This window comes from Diabrotica virgifera, chromosome 5 (genome assembly GCF_917563875.1).
Source record: "Diabrotica virgifera virgifera chromosome 5, PGI_DIABVI_V3a".
Taxonomy (NCBI): Eukaryota; Metazoa; Arthropoda; class Insecta; order Coleoptera; family Chrysomelidae; genus Diabrotica; species Diabrotica virgifera.
In genome coordinates this window covers 170,082,572-170,097,453 of record NC_065447.1, presented here as the reverse complement: position 1 = coordinate 170,097,453, position 14,882 = coordinate 170,082,572, and the positions used below count along the sequence as shown (strand labels likewise).

The 14,882-nt window shown below is 36.9% G+C and overlaps 1 protein-coding gene across 1 annotated transcript in view; it reads right to left on the bottom strand.

The window, feature by feature from the left end:
* LOC114330652 (alpha-L-iduronidase) overlaps positions 1-14,882 on the bottom strand; it is a 196,023-nt gene that overhangs the window by 157,605 nt on the left and 23,536 nt on the right. Inside the window, exon 6 of the mRNA XM_028280057.2 lies at positions 5,564-5,767. Coding sequence (XP_028135858.2) covers positions 5,564-5,767 — 204 coding nt within the window. The remainder of the gene's footprint in view (positions 1-5,563; positions 5,768-14,882) is intronic.

Genomic DNA, 14,882 nt, shown 5'->3' with positions numbered 1-14,882 from the left:
CCCAACTCTCCTATTTCAGGAACGAAAGCAGATAAAGGGTCGCTTCCGGCGACATATTTTATTGCTAATTAATTGCTGAATGATGGGATATACAAGAATTTAAAAACTCACCCCCACCAACCCCTACCGTTATCATCGTTCCCCTGATTTCACAAAGAGTGAAAATAACCAGTTTAAAGACTTACAACCAAGTGGGTATTTTTTGCTAATTAATTGCTGCAGGTCTACGCCAAAAATAAATTTTTTGGTTCATCCCCTAACGAGCAACAATGACTACTACGTTTTAATACTTAAGCTACAATACCCAACACTCCTATTTCAGGAAGGAAAGCAGATAGAGGGTCGCTTCCGGCGGCATATTTTATTGCTTATTAATTGCTGAAAGATGAGGTATAGCAGAATTTACAAACTCACCCCCTCCAACCCCTACCGTTATTCTCGTCCCCTGTTTTCACAAAAAGTGAAAATAACCAGTTTAAAGACCTTATACCACGTGGGTATTGTTTGCTAATCAATTGCTGCAGGTCTACGCCAAAAATGAATTTTTTGCTTCATCCCCTAACGAGCAACAATGGCTACTACGTTATAAAGCTTAAGCTACAATACCCAAGACTCATATTTCAGGAAGGAAAATAGATAAACGGTCGCTTCCGAAGATATGTTTTATTGGTAATTACTTGCTGAAATATAGGGTATACAAGAATTTATGAACTCACCCCCTCCAATCTCTACCGTTCACTTGCAGTGAAATCCGAGAAATGATGTTAACGGTAGGGGTTGGAGGGGGTGAGTTTGTAAATTGTTGTCTACCCTATCTTCTTCTTCTTCTTCTTCTTCTTTTTATGTAGACATTACTCTGTCTGTTTTTCAATGTGCCTCCAGTAAATTGTCATTCCATCTTTTTCGTGGTCTTCCCACTGATCGTCTTCCTATTAGGGAACCGTCTCTCGCCGTCCTTACTACTCTATTTGCTGTCATTCGGCTTATGTGGACGTTCCATTCTACTCTTCTGATTTTCACCCAGTTATTAATGTTGTCCACCTTGCATCTCCTTCGTATATCTGCACTTCTAGCTCTATCCCACATCGTCTTACCATCGATTTTTCGCAATGTTTTCATCTCTGCTGTTTCTAGCATTCTTTTTGTCCTTTTTGTATCAGGTCGTGTTTCTACCGCGTATGTCATTATTGGTCTGATGGCTGTTTTGTAAATTCTGCCTTTCACTTCTTTTCCGATGTTTTTATTTCTCCATATTGTTTCATTCAGACAACCTGCAGCTCTGTTTGCTTTATTCACCTGATATTCCACTTCTGTTTCGAGCTTTCCGTAGCTGCATAGTGTGATGCCTAGATATTTAAACTCCATGACTTGTTCTATTATTTGACCCTCCAGCTCTAATTTACACCTTATTAGATCTGCTGTTTTAACCATGCATTTAGTCTTTTTTGGGGAAATTAACATGTTAAATTTTCTAGCGGTTATATTAAATTCGTGCAGATTATTTTAAGTTGTTTTTCTCCCATTTGGTATCCTTTTTTTGTTCTTACTTTTTTTATTATTTCGTCCATGATCAGGTTGAACAACAGAGGACTCAGGGAATTTCCCTGTCTCATCCCATTGCCAGCTTCAATTGGGTCAGTTAGTTCTTCATCTACTTTTACTTTTATTGTGTTGTTCTGGTAGATATTTTCGATCGTTTTAATTATTCCTAGGGGTACCTTTCTTGCGTACAATAAATGGATAACGTCCTTTAATTTTACCGTGTCAAATGCCTTCTTAAGGTCCACGAAACATAAGTATGCCGGTGTGTTGTATTCTAACGATTTTTCTTGAATCTGCCTCATTATAAATATAGCGTCGGTGCATGATCTTCCCGACCTAAAACCTTGTTGTTCTTCTGCTAATGTTATAATTTTATTCAGTTTGTTTGTTATCAATTTGGTCGTTAATTTTAGTGTTGTGTTTAATAAATTAATTCCTCTGTAATTCTCCGGGTCCGATTTTTCTCCCTTTTTGAAGAGAGGTATTAGAATGCTTGATCTCCATTCTTGTGGCATTCTGTTTTGTTCTATTATTTTTTGGATTAGTTTTAATAATTGTTTGGTCAGGTCTTGTCATCCATATTTTACTAGTTCATTCGATATTCTGTCCTCTCCTGGTGATTTTCTATTTTTTAATTTCCTTAATGCTTCCGTTACCTCTGCTTCTTCAATATTTATTTCTTCGTTTGTTGTCACTTCAGGTGTTCAGGTGCACTTCAAGAAACAAAAGACAGCAACAGTATTTATAGATCTAACAGCAGCATATGATACTGTTTGGAGACAGGGATTAATATATAAACTGGCCCGCATTATCCCCTGCAGAAAGATAATTAACCTCATTGACAACATGCTGACCAACAGAGCCTTCCAGGTTATAACGGGAAAGGAGACAAGTAGACAGATGAAACTTAACAATGGTCTTCCACAGAGTTCTGTCCTTGCCCCTTTACTTTTCAGCCTCTATATTGCTGACATGCCTGAAACCGAATCTCGGAAGTTTGGATATGCTGACGACTGGACCCTTGCAACAAGCCACCAATCTTTAGAAACTACAGAAATCACTCTCACGAATGACTTATCCATCCTCAGCGAATACCTTAAGAAATGGAGACTACAGCCAAGTACTACAAAAACTGAAGTATCAGCTTTTCATCTTAACAACAAGTTGGCAAACAGAGAATTGCGAGTGTATTTTAATAACAAGCTGTTAAAACACAATAAATACCCGAAATACCTTGGGGTTACTCTAGACAGAACGCTCACATTCAGAGAACACCTGACGAAAACAGCAGCAAAATTGAAAACACGCAACAATATAATACAGAAACTCTGCGGCACTACCTGGGGGTCCACAGCATCCACATTAAGATCCTCTGCTCTTGGCCTGATATATCCGGTGGCAGAATACTGTGCTCCAGTGTGGCTAAATAGCAGGCATACCCACCTGGTCGACACCCAACTAAACCGTACTATGCGTATGATAACAGGCACAATTAAGCCCACCCCTACAATGTGGCTACCTACCCTTAGTAATATAGCACCACCCAACCTACGCCGCGAACATGCATTGGTTAAAGAATATAACAAAATAATGGACAGTCTCCAGCTTCTAGTCCACAACGACATCCCCGATATTCTTGGAAACCATCTCCGATCCAGGTTACCCCCTCTACAATCTGCTCAAGCGCTGCAGCAATCCAACTTTGACTTAAATACCCGATGGAGAGAAGATTGGGAAAGTAGGACAGATCCGCATTACCATAGTCTACCGGACATCATAGGGAAACCTGGCGAATTTGAACGTCCCCGTAAGATTTGGGCAGCCCTTAATCGAATTCGAACAAACTGTGGAAGATGCGCCGACTCCCTCCACAGATGGGGTAAACTCCCCTCGCCTTCTTGTGACTGCGGCGCTGCAAGACAGACGATCAGTCACATTGTTCAGGACTGCCCACGCAGAGCATACACAGGCGACCCTATAGACTTTGTAATGGCAACCGAAGGGTCAATCTAATATATAAAAAAATTGGACATCTGTTTGTGATGCATTGTATAATGCATAAATCTAAATATATTCTGTGATATACTTAAGCCATACGCTAAATAAAAAAAAATAATAAATAAAACTTCAGGTGTTGGTGGTTCGTTATCGTTATCTTTAGCAAACAGAGATCGAAAATAGTCTGCCCAAGTTTCCTTCTGAATGTGTTTCGTTTTTATTAGTTCGTTCATCTCTTTTCTTTGTCCTCTGATCATTCTCCATATTTCCTTTTGTGTTCCGTAGAAGTCGTGTTCCATCTGTTTTGAGAAACTCTCCCAGCATAAATTTCAACAATTAATTAGCAATAAAATATGCCGCTGGAAGTGACCCTCTATCTGCGTTCGTTCCTGAAATTGGAGTGTTGAGTGTTATAGCTTGAGTATTCAACCGCAGTAGCCATTGTTGCTCGTTAGGGCATGAAGCAAAAAAATCGTTTTTGGCGTAGACCTGCAGCAGTTACTTAGGAAAAAAATACTCACTTGGTCTTAGGTTTTTAAGCTGGTAATTTTCACTTTCTGTGAAATCCGGGAAATGATGATGTCGGTAGGGGTTGGAGGGGGTGAGTTTGTAAATTGTTGTATACCCTATCTTTCAGCAAATAACTAGCAATAAAATATGCCGCTGGAAGCGACCCTCTATCTGCTTTCGTTCCTGAAATAGGAGTGTTAGGTATTGTAGCTTAAGTATTAAACCGCAGTAGCCATTGTTTCTCGTTAGGGGATGAAACAAAAAATTCGTTTTTTGCGTAGACCTGCAGCAATTAATTAGCTAAAAATACCCACTTGGTTTTAAGTCTTTAAACTGGTTATTTTCACTCTTTGTGAAATCCGGGGAACGATGATAACGGTAGGGGTTGGAAGGGGTGAGTTTGTAAATTCTGGTATACACCATATTTCAGCAATTAATTGGAAATAAAATATGCCGCCCGAAGCGACCCTCTATCTGCTTTCTTTCCTGCAATAGTAGTGTTGGGTATTGTAGCTTAAGTATTAAACAGCAGTAGCCATTGTTTTTCGTTAGGGGATGAAGCAAAAAATTCATTTTTGGCTTACACCTGTAGCAATTAATAAGCAAAAAATACCCACTTGGTTTTAGGTCTTTAAACTGGTTATTTTCACTTTTTGTGAATTCCGGGGAATGATGATAACGGTAGGGGTTGAAGGGGGTGAGTTTATAAATTCTTGTATACCCAGTCTTTTAGCAATTAATTAGCAATTAAATATGCCGCCGAAAGTTACCCTCTACCTACTTTCGTTGTTGCGGACATATGAATGTTGGCTATGCTAGCTTAATATTAAGCTGGAATAGCCACCTGTTCCTCTGAAGGGGTTGAAGCAATAAATTTTTATTTTGCGTAATAAATTAGCAATTAATTAGCAATAAAATATGCCGCCGGAAGTGACTATCTATCTACTTTCGTTCCAGATATATGAATGTTGGCTATTCTAGCTTAATATTAAGCTGGAATAGCCACCTGTTTCTCTGAAGGGGATGAAGCAATAAATTTTTAATTTTCGTAATAAATTAGCAATAAGCTTAACAGACATTAATTATTTGCCTGTAGATATATATGATCTTCTTTCCGGTGTTAATCTGAAGTCCGATCTCTTTTCGCATTCGGCTGTCGTTATTCGGCTGTGTTTCTGTATATTCGTTAGGTGATGGTAATCAGTTCGACTTCATTCATTGCTAGTATAAGGCTCGCAGGTTATTGATCATTTATTGAGAAATTTTAGGTTTTAGGTTTTCAGGTTATTGATTTGTCTGCCTCCTATAATAGTGATTCATGCATTAATAATTGTTACGTAATATAAAGCAGCTCATATGCATTACCTTATTTCATATAAAATATAGTAAATTTCGTAATTATAATGATCTTTTAAAGTAATTCGCATGGTGTCATTCAAGTATATCAGCTATGTCCATAAAATTAATCTAAAACAAATTTGTTCAGTCCTGACCTGTTTCAAACTATGCATACCTTGCAAATAGCGTCCTCTGTGTAAAATAAAACGGGTGATAATTTAGAAACCCATTATCGTTGCCCAGGAGCTCGATCTTCAATTTTCTCTCCACTTTCACTGATTTATAATAATCTGCTATTACTTTTGCCACCATACTGGCATACCGCACGTCTCCCCTCCATTCCAGGGACCGGGACCAATTTGTCTCGATGTCTGCCTCGCTGAAAAAATGTTCGAGCTAAATTGGAATTTGATAATTTTATAGTAAAATAGTGTTTTTTGAATATAAAGAGGGTAGTAGTTAAGGTATGGTACAGGCAGGCAAAACAATAGATTGTACAACAAGTGAGAAAAAAGACATATTTCTCACGAACTCAGGAGTTTGTTGGCACGAGCCGAGGCACGAGGCGAGTGCCGCAAATCAAGCGAGGGAAGAATATGTCATTTTTTCATGTGTTGTATACTGTACTTTTTCTATGGATGCGGTTTTGTCAAAAGTTCAAACTTCAAAATTAAATAATTTAGGTGCTTTTAGGCAGTGGCGGCTCGTCAGAGGAGGCAAGGGAGGCTTAGCCTCCCCATAAATTTTTTACACACGCTACACTGTTTTGTTTATTTTGAATCGCGAAAAACAACAAGCACTCTCACTATTATACAACGTGTAAATTCCATATTATCACTAAATATCCATACGCACGGAGCATTAGCATTAGAACGCATGATTGCGTCTCGGTTTTTTTATTATTATTGTAGGCAGGACCCTGGGTTATCCCGAGATGCATGAACGGACCCGAGAAGCCGGCCAGCCTCCGTTGCTAATGGTTCGCACAGCGCAGCAGGCGTTTCAGGAGACCCCGTCTCCTAACAGTGCCATCTACGGTGCCATCACACGCTGCCCGGAGCTTTACCAACGGAGGCTAACTAGCTTCTCGGCTCCGTTGCCGTTGCGTGTATCTCGGGACAACGAATTTTAGGGTCCTGACTAAAAATAATGAAAAAACTAAAAAGTGCTAATTTTGTTATGAAATTTGGTATTTGGGGTTAGAATAATATTTGGAACCACTTGTTCAAATAACTTTTTCCGATATTTGTAACGCAAAGCAAAATATCGGTAATTTATCATGTTTTTGGATTCGCAGTAGGCCGCGTTTAGAATTAAAAAAAATTTAGTTGAGTATCAAAGTATCTTAAAAAATGTGAACCTTCAACCTGTATGGACTGCAAAACTTTAAATCTGTATTTATTTTGATATCTATTTACAAAGATGGAATTGTTAACAATTAAATGACACAAACTTTGGTATTAAACTTTTACAATTAGACTAATTATTTTTAGAATGATATGATATTATGAAACTATGAATTATGATGATATGAAAATACATTTTTTGGCGCATCTTTTTGCTAGTGCAAATTTGTCTAGATATTTTAGAGTTAGGTATAGCCTCCCCTATTGTAAAAATCACGAGCCGCCACTGCTTTTAGGTATATTACATGCATAAATTGAAATAAAATACATATACATGTAGGTATTTAATATTCTTAAAATTAATATACGTTATTTATTTAAAATTCTAAGTAACAGTTATTTTTGAACAGTTTTAAAAGGTAATTCTGGTAGGTTTTGCTTTAACACATTTATTTGACAACATTAATTGTATTTGTATTGTGCATGTTACCATGGAAACGACGACCGTATATAGGAAAACCGGTGGAGAACCCGTGAAAAAAAAATATTTCTCACTGCAATGGCCGACTTTTTTCACTGCGTGAGAAATTGTTCGTTTCGAATGTATGTAAGTAGTGAGAGAAGTTGCACATTGTATAGCATCCATAGAAAAATATTTATTCCTTACGCTCTCGAACCCACATTTTTTTAATTTGCAGATAAAATTTTACTCTAGTACTTATGAATGCCTTAATAGTCAAAAAAGATCAAACACTTCAATAAAATAACTTTATGAAATACGTCCACCGAAATTATAGATATTTCCTAATAATTACATTGCCGTGATGATAGCCATGAATAGCCATGATGATTGCCAACCTCCGTCGTGGAGATGACACGTAAATAAGAATAATTACATTGACAGTAGGTACATGCCGACGCGCGACGTACGTTTCACTTATTAGGCGAGCGGCAGCTACCCCTAAAATTACGTTATACTGACCACGAAAATCAACCTTAAGGTGAACGACCAATTTAAGTCATTCTTTATGTTTTAGAGGTCGGTGAATACAAATATGAAATTTATTTTGTTCTAAAATTGGTGGAACATGTTCAAAAATCAAATTTTATGTAAAAATGCGAAAAATAAATTTTTATGATTTTTCAAGTTTACCTCGTTGTATCTTTGGTCGCTGTAAGAAATTTTTACAGTATATATTCCTCACCTTTCTGAAGACAACGGGACCTGTTTTAATCTTTCTGTCTTATTATAACAACAGTTATGAATTGTTTAAAGTAAAAGGTACAGATTCTTGAATTGCAAAGTTTAATCGCAAAAGTTGAGAGAAAAAATTTGAAATTTAGCTTTTTAATCAAGTTTATGTTAAAACATAGAGTCCAAAGAACAAAATGTTTTATAGAAAAAAACATGGTGCAACTTTTAATTTTTCCGTGATTTCATTTTTTTTTTATTTTTAGGGTAAAATTGCGATTTTCACGATGTTCCCCCATCTAAAATTCAAAATAAACCTCATTTTCGTTTCCAGCAACATCAAGAACATAAAGTAACACCAAAATTAGCCATTCACCACACCGTGGTCAGTATCTCGAGAAATAAGCGTTTTTTATTGGGAATGAAACTCGTCTATAAAGTCACATCACTTTTTTCCTATTGCATATTTTGACTTGAAATTTTCCAGAAAACTTCTTCATGACGTATGTTGTTTTAATGCTGTGTTGATTAAAATTATAAACTAAAAAGTTTGTCACACAACTTTTTTAAGTAAACATAAAACTAACGAAATCTGACTCCTCTTTTAATTTTCTAAAACATTTTGGACAAATTACATTGTTATCTAAATACTTCAAAGATGACACAGTAAAATTTTCAAAAGGAAATATTTACATCGATCAAAGATACTACGAGGTAAAGTTGACAAATCATTAAAATTTATTTTTCGCATTTTTGCATAAAATTTGATTTTTGAACATGTTCCACCAATTCTAGATAAAAATAAACTTCATATTCGGATTCAGCGACCTCGAAAATATAAAGAATGACCAAAATTTGCCATAGACCTATCATGGTCGCTTTTTCGATTTCTAAGCCTCAAATTAGGGGTGTGCCGCTCGCGTTTAATGTTTTGATTTAACACCCCACAAACTCCTGTCTCGAGCCGCTTGCATTCAATTTTGGCATATCCGCTTCAGGTCATCTGTCCATCTTGTTGGTGGTCGTTCTCTACTTCAAAAGGCGTCCTGCTTGAATGGGTCTCCACTCGAGAATACGTTTCTTCTGTCTGCCGTCCGTCATTCGCGCGACTTGCCCTGCCCAGTTCCATTTCAAGGTCGATATTCTTTTGATTGCATCGGTTACTCCCGATCTACGGCACATTTCTGTGTTGGTTATTCGGTCTCTGAGGGTTGGATCAATCATTACGTTTGTCCAAAGATATATTCTTCACAAAAATCATATATTACAGTTACAGAATCTAAAACAAGTGTGAAGCGGAAATCAACGAGTCACAATTTGGTTTTAGGAACGCTTTGGGCACAAGACAGGCAGTGATTTTCCTGCAAGTATTATTATTATTATTATTCAGCCCTATTCTGTAACTTTCAACAAATCGAATAGAAATGACCAAGTCGAATCGTAATTACCTGAAATCGGAATGCTTGATATCTATCGCGTCATTTTCGTGTTTGGATTGGCATTCTGTAACTCACATCGAAATAAAGGTAAATCGAAATCGGCAATTTCTATTTCACGTGGTCAGGAGGGGGTGGCAACTCCGCATTGTCAAGCGAAATTAGTGTTCTGCTTGTTACTGGTTCTAAATTTGAAATACGACACCGTTGCCATATCTTCAATTTTTCATACTATCACATTACATACAGTTGCATTTAAAAAATAGTTTTCAAATATGTAACAAAAAAGAAAAGTTTTGAAAAGTAAACAACAAAATATTAGTGTAAATATTCTACACAAAAAGCTCAAAAGATGATAAATGGTTTTAAATCAAAGTTAATTAAAATTGTTATAAAAAGAAGATCAACTGAGTCCGTTAGTCACAGATTTTTATTTTATTTTTACCTCAATTTATTAGTTTTGTTATATTCCCACCTATCTGACTCAAATGACTATATTTGTTTCTTTCAAGTAGTTTATGAGTAATTTAAATATTTCCATTTTATGACAACTTAGTAGATATTCTATACTAATTGGAAAATGAACTTGTGTTTGTCGTAAATTGTAATACAATTGATTTACAGTAGACTCCCGTAAGTTCGACCTCGGTTATTTCGGTCTCCGCTTAGTCCGGCCGGCTTTCTGAGCATTAGTCACGCACTTGGCGAGCGCCACCTAGACGCGAGCTCTGCCCATCAAAGTACTTCTACTGCTTGACAACGCACCTACTCGCCAGGAAGGTCTTCAGTGTCTTTAAAAAGAAATTAAACTGCTGTTCCTGCCACCCAATGTAACCAATCTTCAACAGCCAATTCACCAAGGGGTCATTGAGTGCTTCAAGAGAAAGTATCGCCGAAAACTGCTTTCTGAAGTTCTTTCGAAACTGGAGGCTGATGACAACTTAGACCTCTTAAAAGTGCTGAAGTCAGTTAATATGAAGGATGTTGTGTACATGTCGGCCAAGGTATACAACGAAATACCAACGTCGACGTTTGTAAAGTCTTGGAAAAAACTTTGGCCAAACATAGAAGATAACATTGACCAAGCAAACGCATCAGCAGATGAGCCAAACAACATTCTTGTTAACGAACCTGATGGCAATGCAGCTTTATTGCACGACCTTCAGCAACTACCGAACTGTGGTCTCATTGTTGAAGAAGATGTTTTGGAGTGAATTAACTTTGAAATGGAGCTACACAACGAGGTTTTAAACGACGCCGAAATCACAGAGTGTGTCATTCGCCAAGAAAATGAGAAGGATAACGACAAAGATGCTTCTGAGAGTGAAGAGGAAGATGAAGAAAATAAAATGAGCCACGCTGAAGGCAAAGCAGATCTGCAACTGGCAGCTACCTACGTCGAAAAGCAAAAAGAAGCAACTACCATCAATGTAATGATTATTAAAAAGTGGCGTGACTTGGCACATCAAAAATCATTAAAAAAGAAAATTCAGAAAAAAATTACTGACTTTTTTAACTGTTTAAGAAGCCAAACCACCAATGTGCAATAATATTTTTAAATTTTATTAGGCCTAACGTTCTGTAAGTATTGTTTTATAGTATTTTTGTAACGGTCTATCTTTTCATGTCAGAGTATTCCTCTGTGTTGTATTCTACAGAATGTGAAAGTGTTTTTTGCTTGCTAGATCCTTACAAACAATAAATGGGTATTTTTTAGATAGGCATCGGTTAGTTCGGCCACTTTTAAGTTCGGCCTAGGGTCCGGTCCCGAGGTGGCCGAACTTACGGAAGTCTACTGTATATATCTCTCGTTAATTTTGCATTCAAAGAAAATATGGTTCAAATCTCTAATCGAAACATTATCACAAAAACAGACTGATGAATTAACTATTCCTAATTTGTGCAGATGTGCCTCATATTTTCCGTGTCGAGTTTTTAATCTGACGATAGTAAAAATATCTTGCTTTGGCAGGTTATACTTAAATATGTATTCAGGTGGCGGAGGAAGTTCTTGATGTAAAGAAAAATATAAATTTTTTGATATGCTTGAAATATTTTTCCATTGTTTTTTCCATATTTTATTTATTCTATCTTTGACGTCATTTATTGCAAAATATTAAAAAAAAAAAAGATAAATGAAGATAAGGTGTATGATGTAAAATATTACTAATAATATACAATCTTAAAATTTGATTCCAGCTAAAATAGCTGATAAACAACTTTTCCCAAAAATGGCGTCTTTTCTATAATTATTTTCTTTTCTATAAATAAGCGTTGATTGATAAAAATACAAGTAAACTGGTGTAATATATTATTTATTAATCTATAAGCATTCTATAAGTCTATATAATTTTAAACGGTCTTGTACAATCATTATGCCATTGATTGAAATTGTACAAGAAATATACAAAAAAAGTATGGCAACACTGTGAACTGTGACTGGCAAACATTCAGATTCAGCATTCAGATGCCAGGCCAGAGAAAATGGGGTTAGGTTCAATGCATACTCGTACATGACCAAATTAAATATACAATTTCCTAAGTAAATAACACCACAGACTAAAAAATTAAGCAGATACAAAAGGTAAAAATACTGTAAATAATTGTAAATAAGTAGTAATAAACTATTTTTAGTAGAAAGAAAAAGACTAAGTTTTCACTCTAATGGCATATAAAACAACATAATGCTATTCTACACCCCACCAGAATGAAAACAATGGGAACCTTCTCTGGTTACACCTCCGAGGCTTCTACAATTTGCAAGCCATACGGATGCTGAGACTAAGGAAGATGAGGGAATTCTACAATTTACAATTCACGTCCCATCTGCTCAGCGCGGTAAAGTTCCAACGAGAATGGTTCCCTTCATACTCCACACAGAGTAAATGTAAATCAAAAATGAATAACCATTTTCAATTTCGTTGCAAAACGAAAACACAGCCGAACCCTATTCTAGTCCAATCAGAGAGTGCTGCAAGCACCCCTACCGGTTTCGAAACTTATTAGGCTCTCATCAGGAGGCACATATGCTGCTCTCCCTGATCCCCAAAACAAACCCCAGCGTGCAGTCCCGGATTGCAACGAACGAAATGGCATAGTTGCCCTAGCGGCAACTACTAGCAAAAAGACTAAGTTTTCACTCTAATGGCATATAAAACAACATAATGCTATTCTACACCCCACCAGAATGAAAACAATGGGAACCTTCTCTGGTTACACCTCCGAGGCTTCTACAATTTGCAAGCCATACGGATGCTGAGACTAAGGAAGATGAGGGAATTCTACAATTTACAATTCACGTCCCATCTGCTCAGCGCGGTAAAGTTCCAACGATAATGGTTCCCTTCATACTCCACACAGAGTAAATGTAAATCAAAAATGAATAACCATTTTCAATTTCGTTGCAAAACGAAAACACAGCCGAACCATATTCTAGTCCAATCAGAGAGTGCTGCAAGCACCCCTATCGGTTTCGAAACTTATTAGTCTCTCATCAGGAGGCACATATGCTGCTCTCCCTGATCCAACCAAAACAAACCCCAGCGTGCAGTCCCGGATTGCAACGAACGAAATGGCATAGATGCCCTAGCGGCAACTGCTAGCAAAAAGACTAAGTTTTCACTCTAATGGCATATAAAACAACATAATGCTATTCTACACCCCACCAGAATGAAAACAATGGGAACCTCATCTTCACCTTAATCAAATCCGGAATCAGACAAGGGGATAGCTTGAACCCTTTACTTTTTAATTTAGTAATGGGCAAAATCATAGAAAGCGTTAAAGGTACTGGAAAAGGATATAAGATGACAGAAAAACAAATAAAAATCCTCTGTTATGCTGACGACGCAATCTTAATCTCCGATAACTAGGATACCTATAGCTAATGGCACAAACTTTCAATACAATGGCAAAGAACTACAACATGAAAATATCAACAGCTAAGACAAAATCCCTGGTAGTGTCAAGGGAACCCATAAGATGCAAATTAGTAATTAACAACGAACTAATTGAACAAGTCTCGAGATTCCAATATCTGGGAGTCGAAATACGTAGTTATGGAGATGTTTAAGAGAGCGTCCGAAACCAAGCAAATAAAGCCAATTACGTGTCAGGATGTCTGAGGGATGTCATCTGGAGAAACAAAGATATGAGACTGGAAGGGAAAGTACGCATATACAAATCATGTGTAAGGCCGATAACGGACACGTACGCGATAGAAACAAGATATGACACAGCAGAAATCAAGAGGATACTGAGGACATCAGAAATGAGAACGTTGAGGTCAATAACTGGGAAAACACTGAGAGACACAATACCGAACGATAGAATAAGAGATGGCTGTAACATACAAGATATGGTACGGTGGGGAAGACAGAGACGACGAGGGTGGAATCAGCATGTGACGAGAATGGACAGCGAGAGAATAGCCCGTATAGCCAGGGATTCGAAGCCAGCAGGCAAGAGACCAATAGGATGGCCCTTTAAAAAGTGGCGGACGGAAGAGCATAGCAAGACAGACAAAGACCCATCAATGTCTATGATGTAACATTAAATGTAAAATAAGAAGAATAATTAAAAATACATACAATACTTAATTTTCTCCCTTTTATCACCTACCCCTATTGCTTAATAGCCATATTAGTAATTTAATCATTTTTAACCTTGTTCCATAATTGACCAATTATGACTGGACTAGTAATCCCCCCAGGCGTCTACCGGTGTCACTTCTTACTCAGTAAACAGCAATATTTTGTGTATGTATGTATCGACCGTAGTAGTGACGTTTTTACTTAATTTCAAGTGTTTTGGGAGTTTGCTGAATAAACTTTGAGTGTTTATGTTTCGGGCAAGAAAAATTAATCGTGCATTGAAAAACCGCCCTCGTTTTATATTTACTAACGGCAAAAAATATTTCTTATCAGAATGAATTAAATTGATACTATTATATTGTGTAATATGTAATATTTATTAAGTATTTTTTTAATGTTCTGTTAATTTTTATTTATTGAACTTTGACACATTATTGATTTATTTCTAAGGCGGTACGAAGTTCGTCGGGTCAGCTAGTTCTATATAATATAAAATATTGAAATTAAAAGTCAATTGTAGCCTTAGGCTTTCTTAACATTTTGTTTTTTAATTCATTAGCTTATGTTCGATAATAATATTATAGATATGTAGGTACTTTTATACTACAAATGAGGTATGCCATTTGGTCTTGATCAATATCATTCCAAATCTCGAGAGCTACTGTTTCTACCTCTTGTAAGGTTCTAGTTCTAGGAGGTGGCATACGCTGTCGTAGTCTTCTGTCAATTCAAACTACACTATGCGATGGCCAATTCAAAGTCCGAAGATTTACCTGTTGTAAATATTCGATTACAGTTTGTGAACGTGACGTCTTGCATTATCGTGCATTAGTCGGCGCACACAGTGGAGGCGGTTTCCGCTAGCGGGCAACGCTAGCGGGACCCGATTTTAAACGTTTTCAAAAAGAATGCACGTCTTTAAATGTAC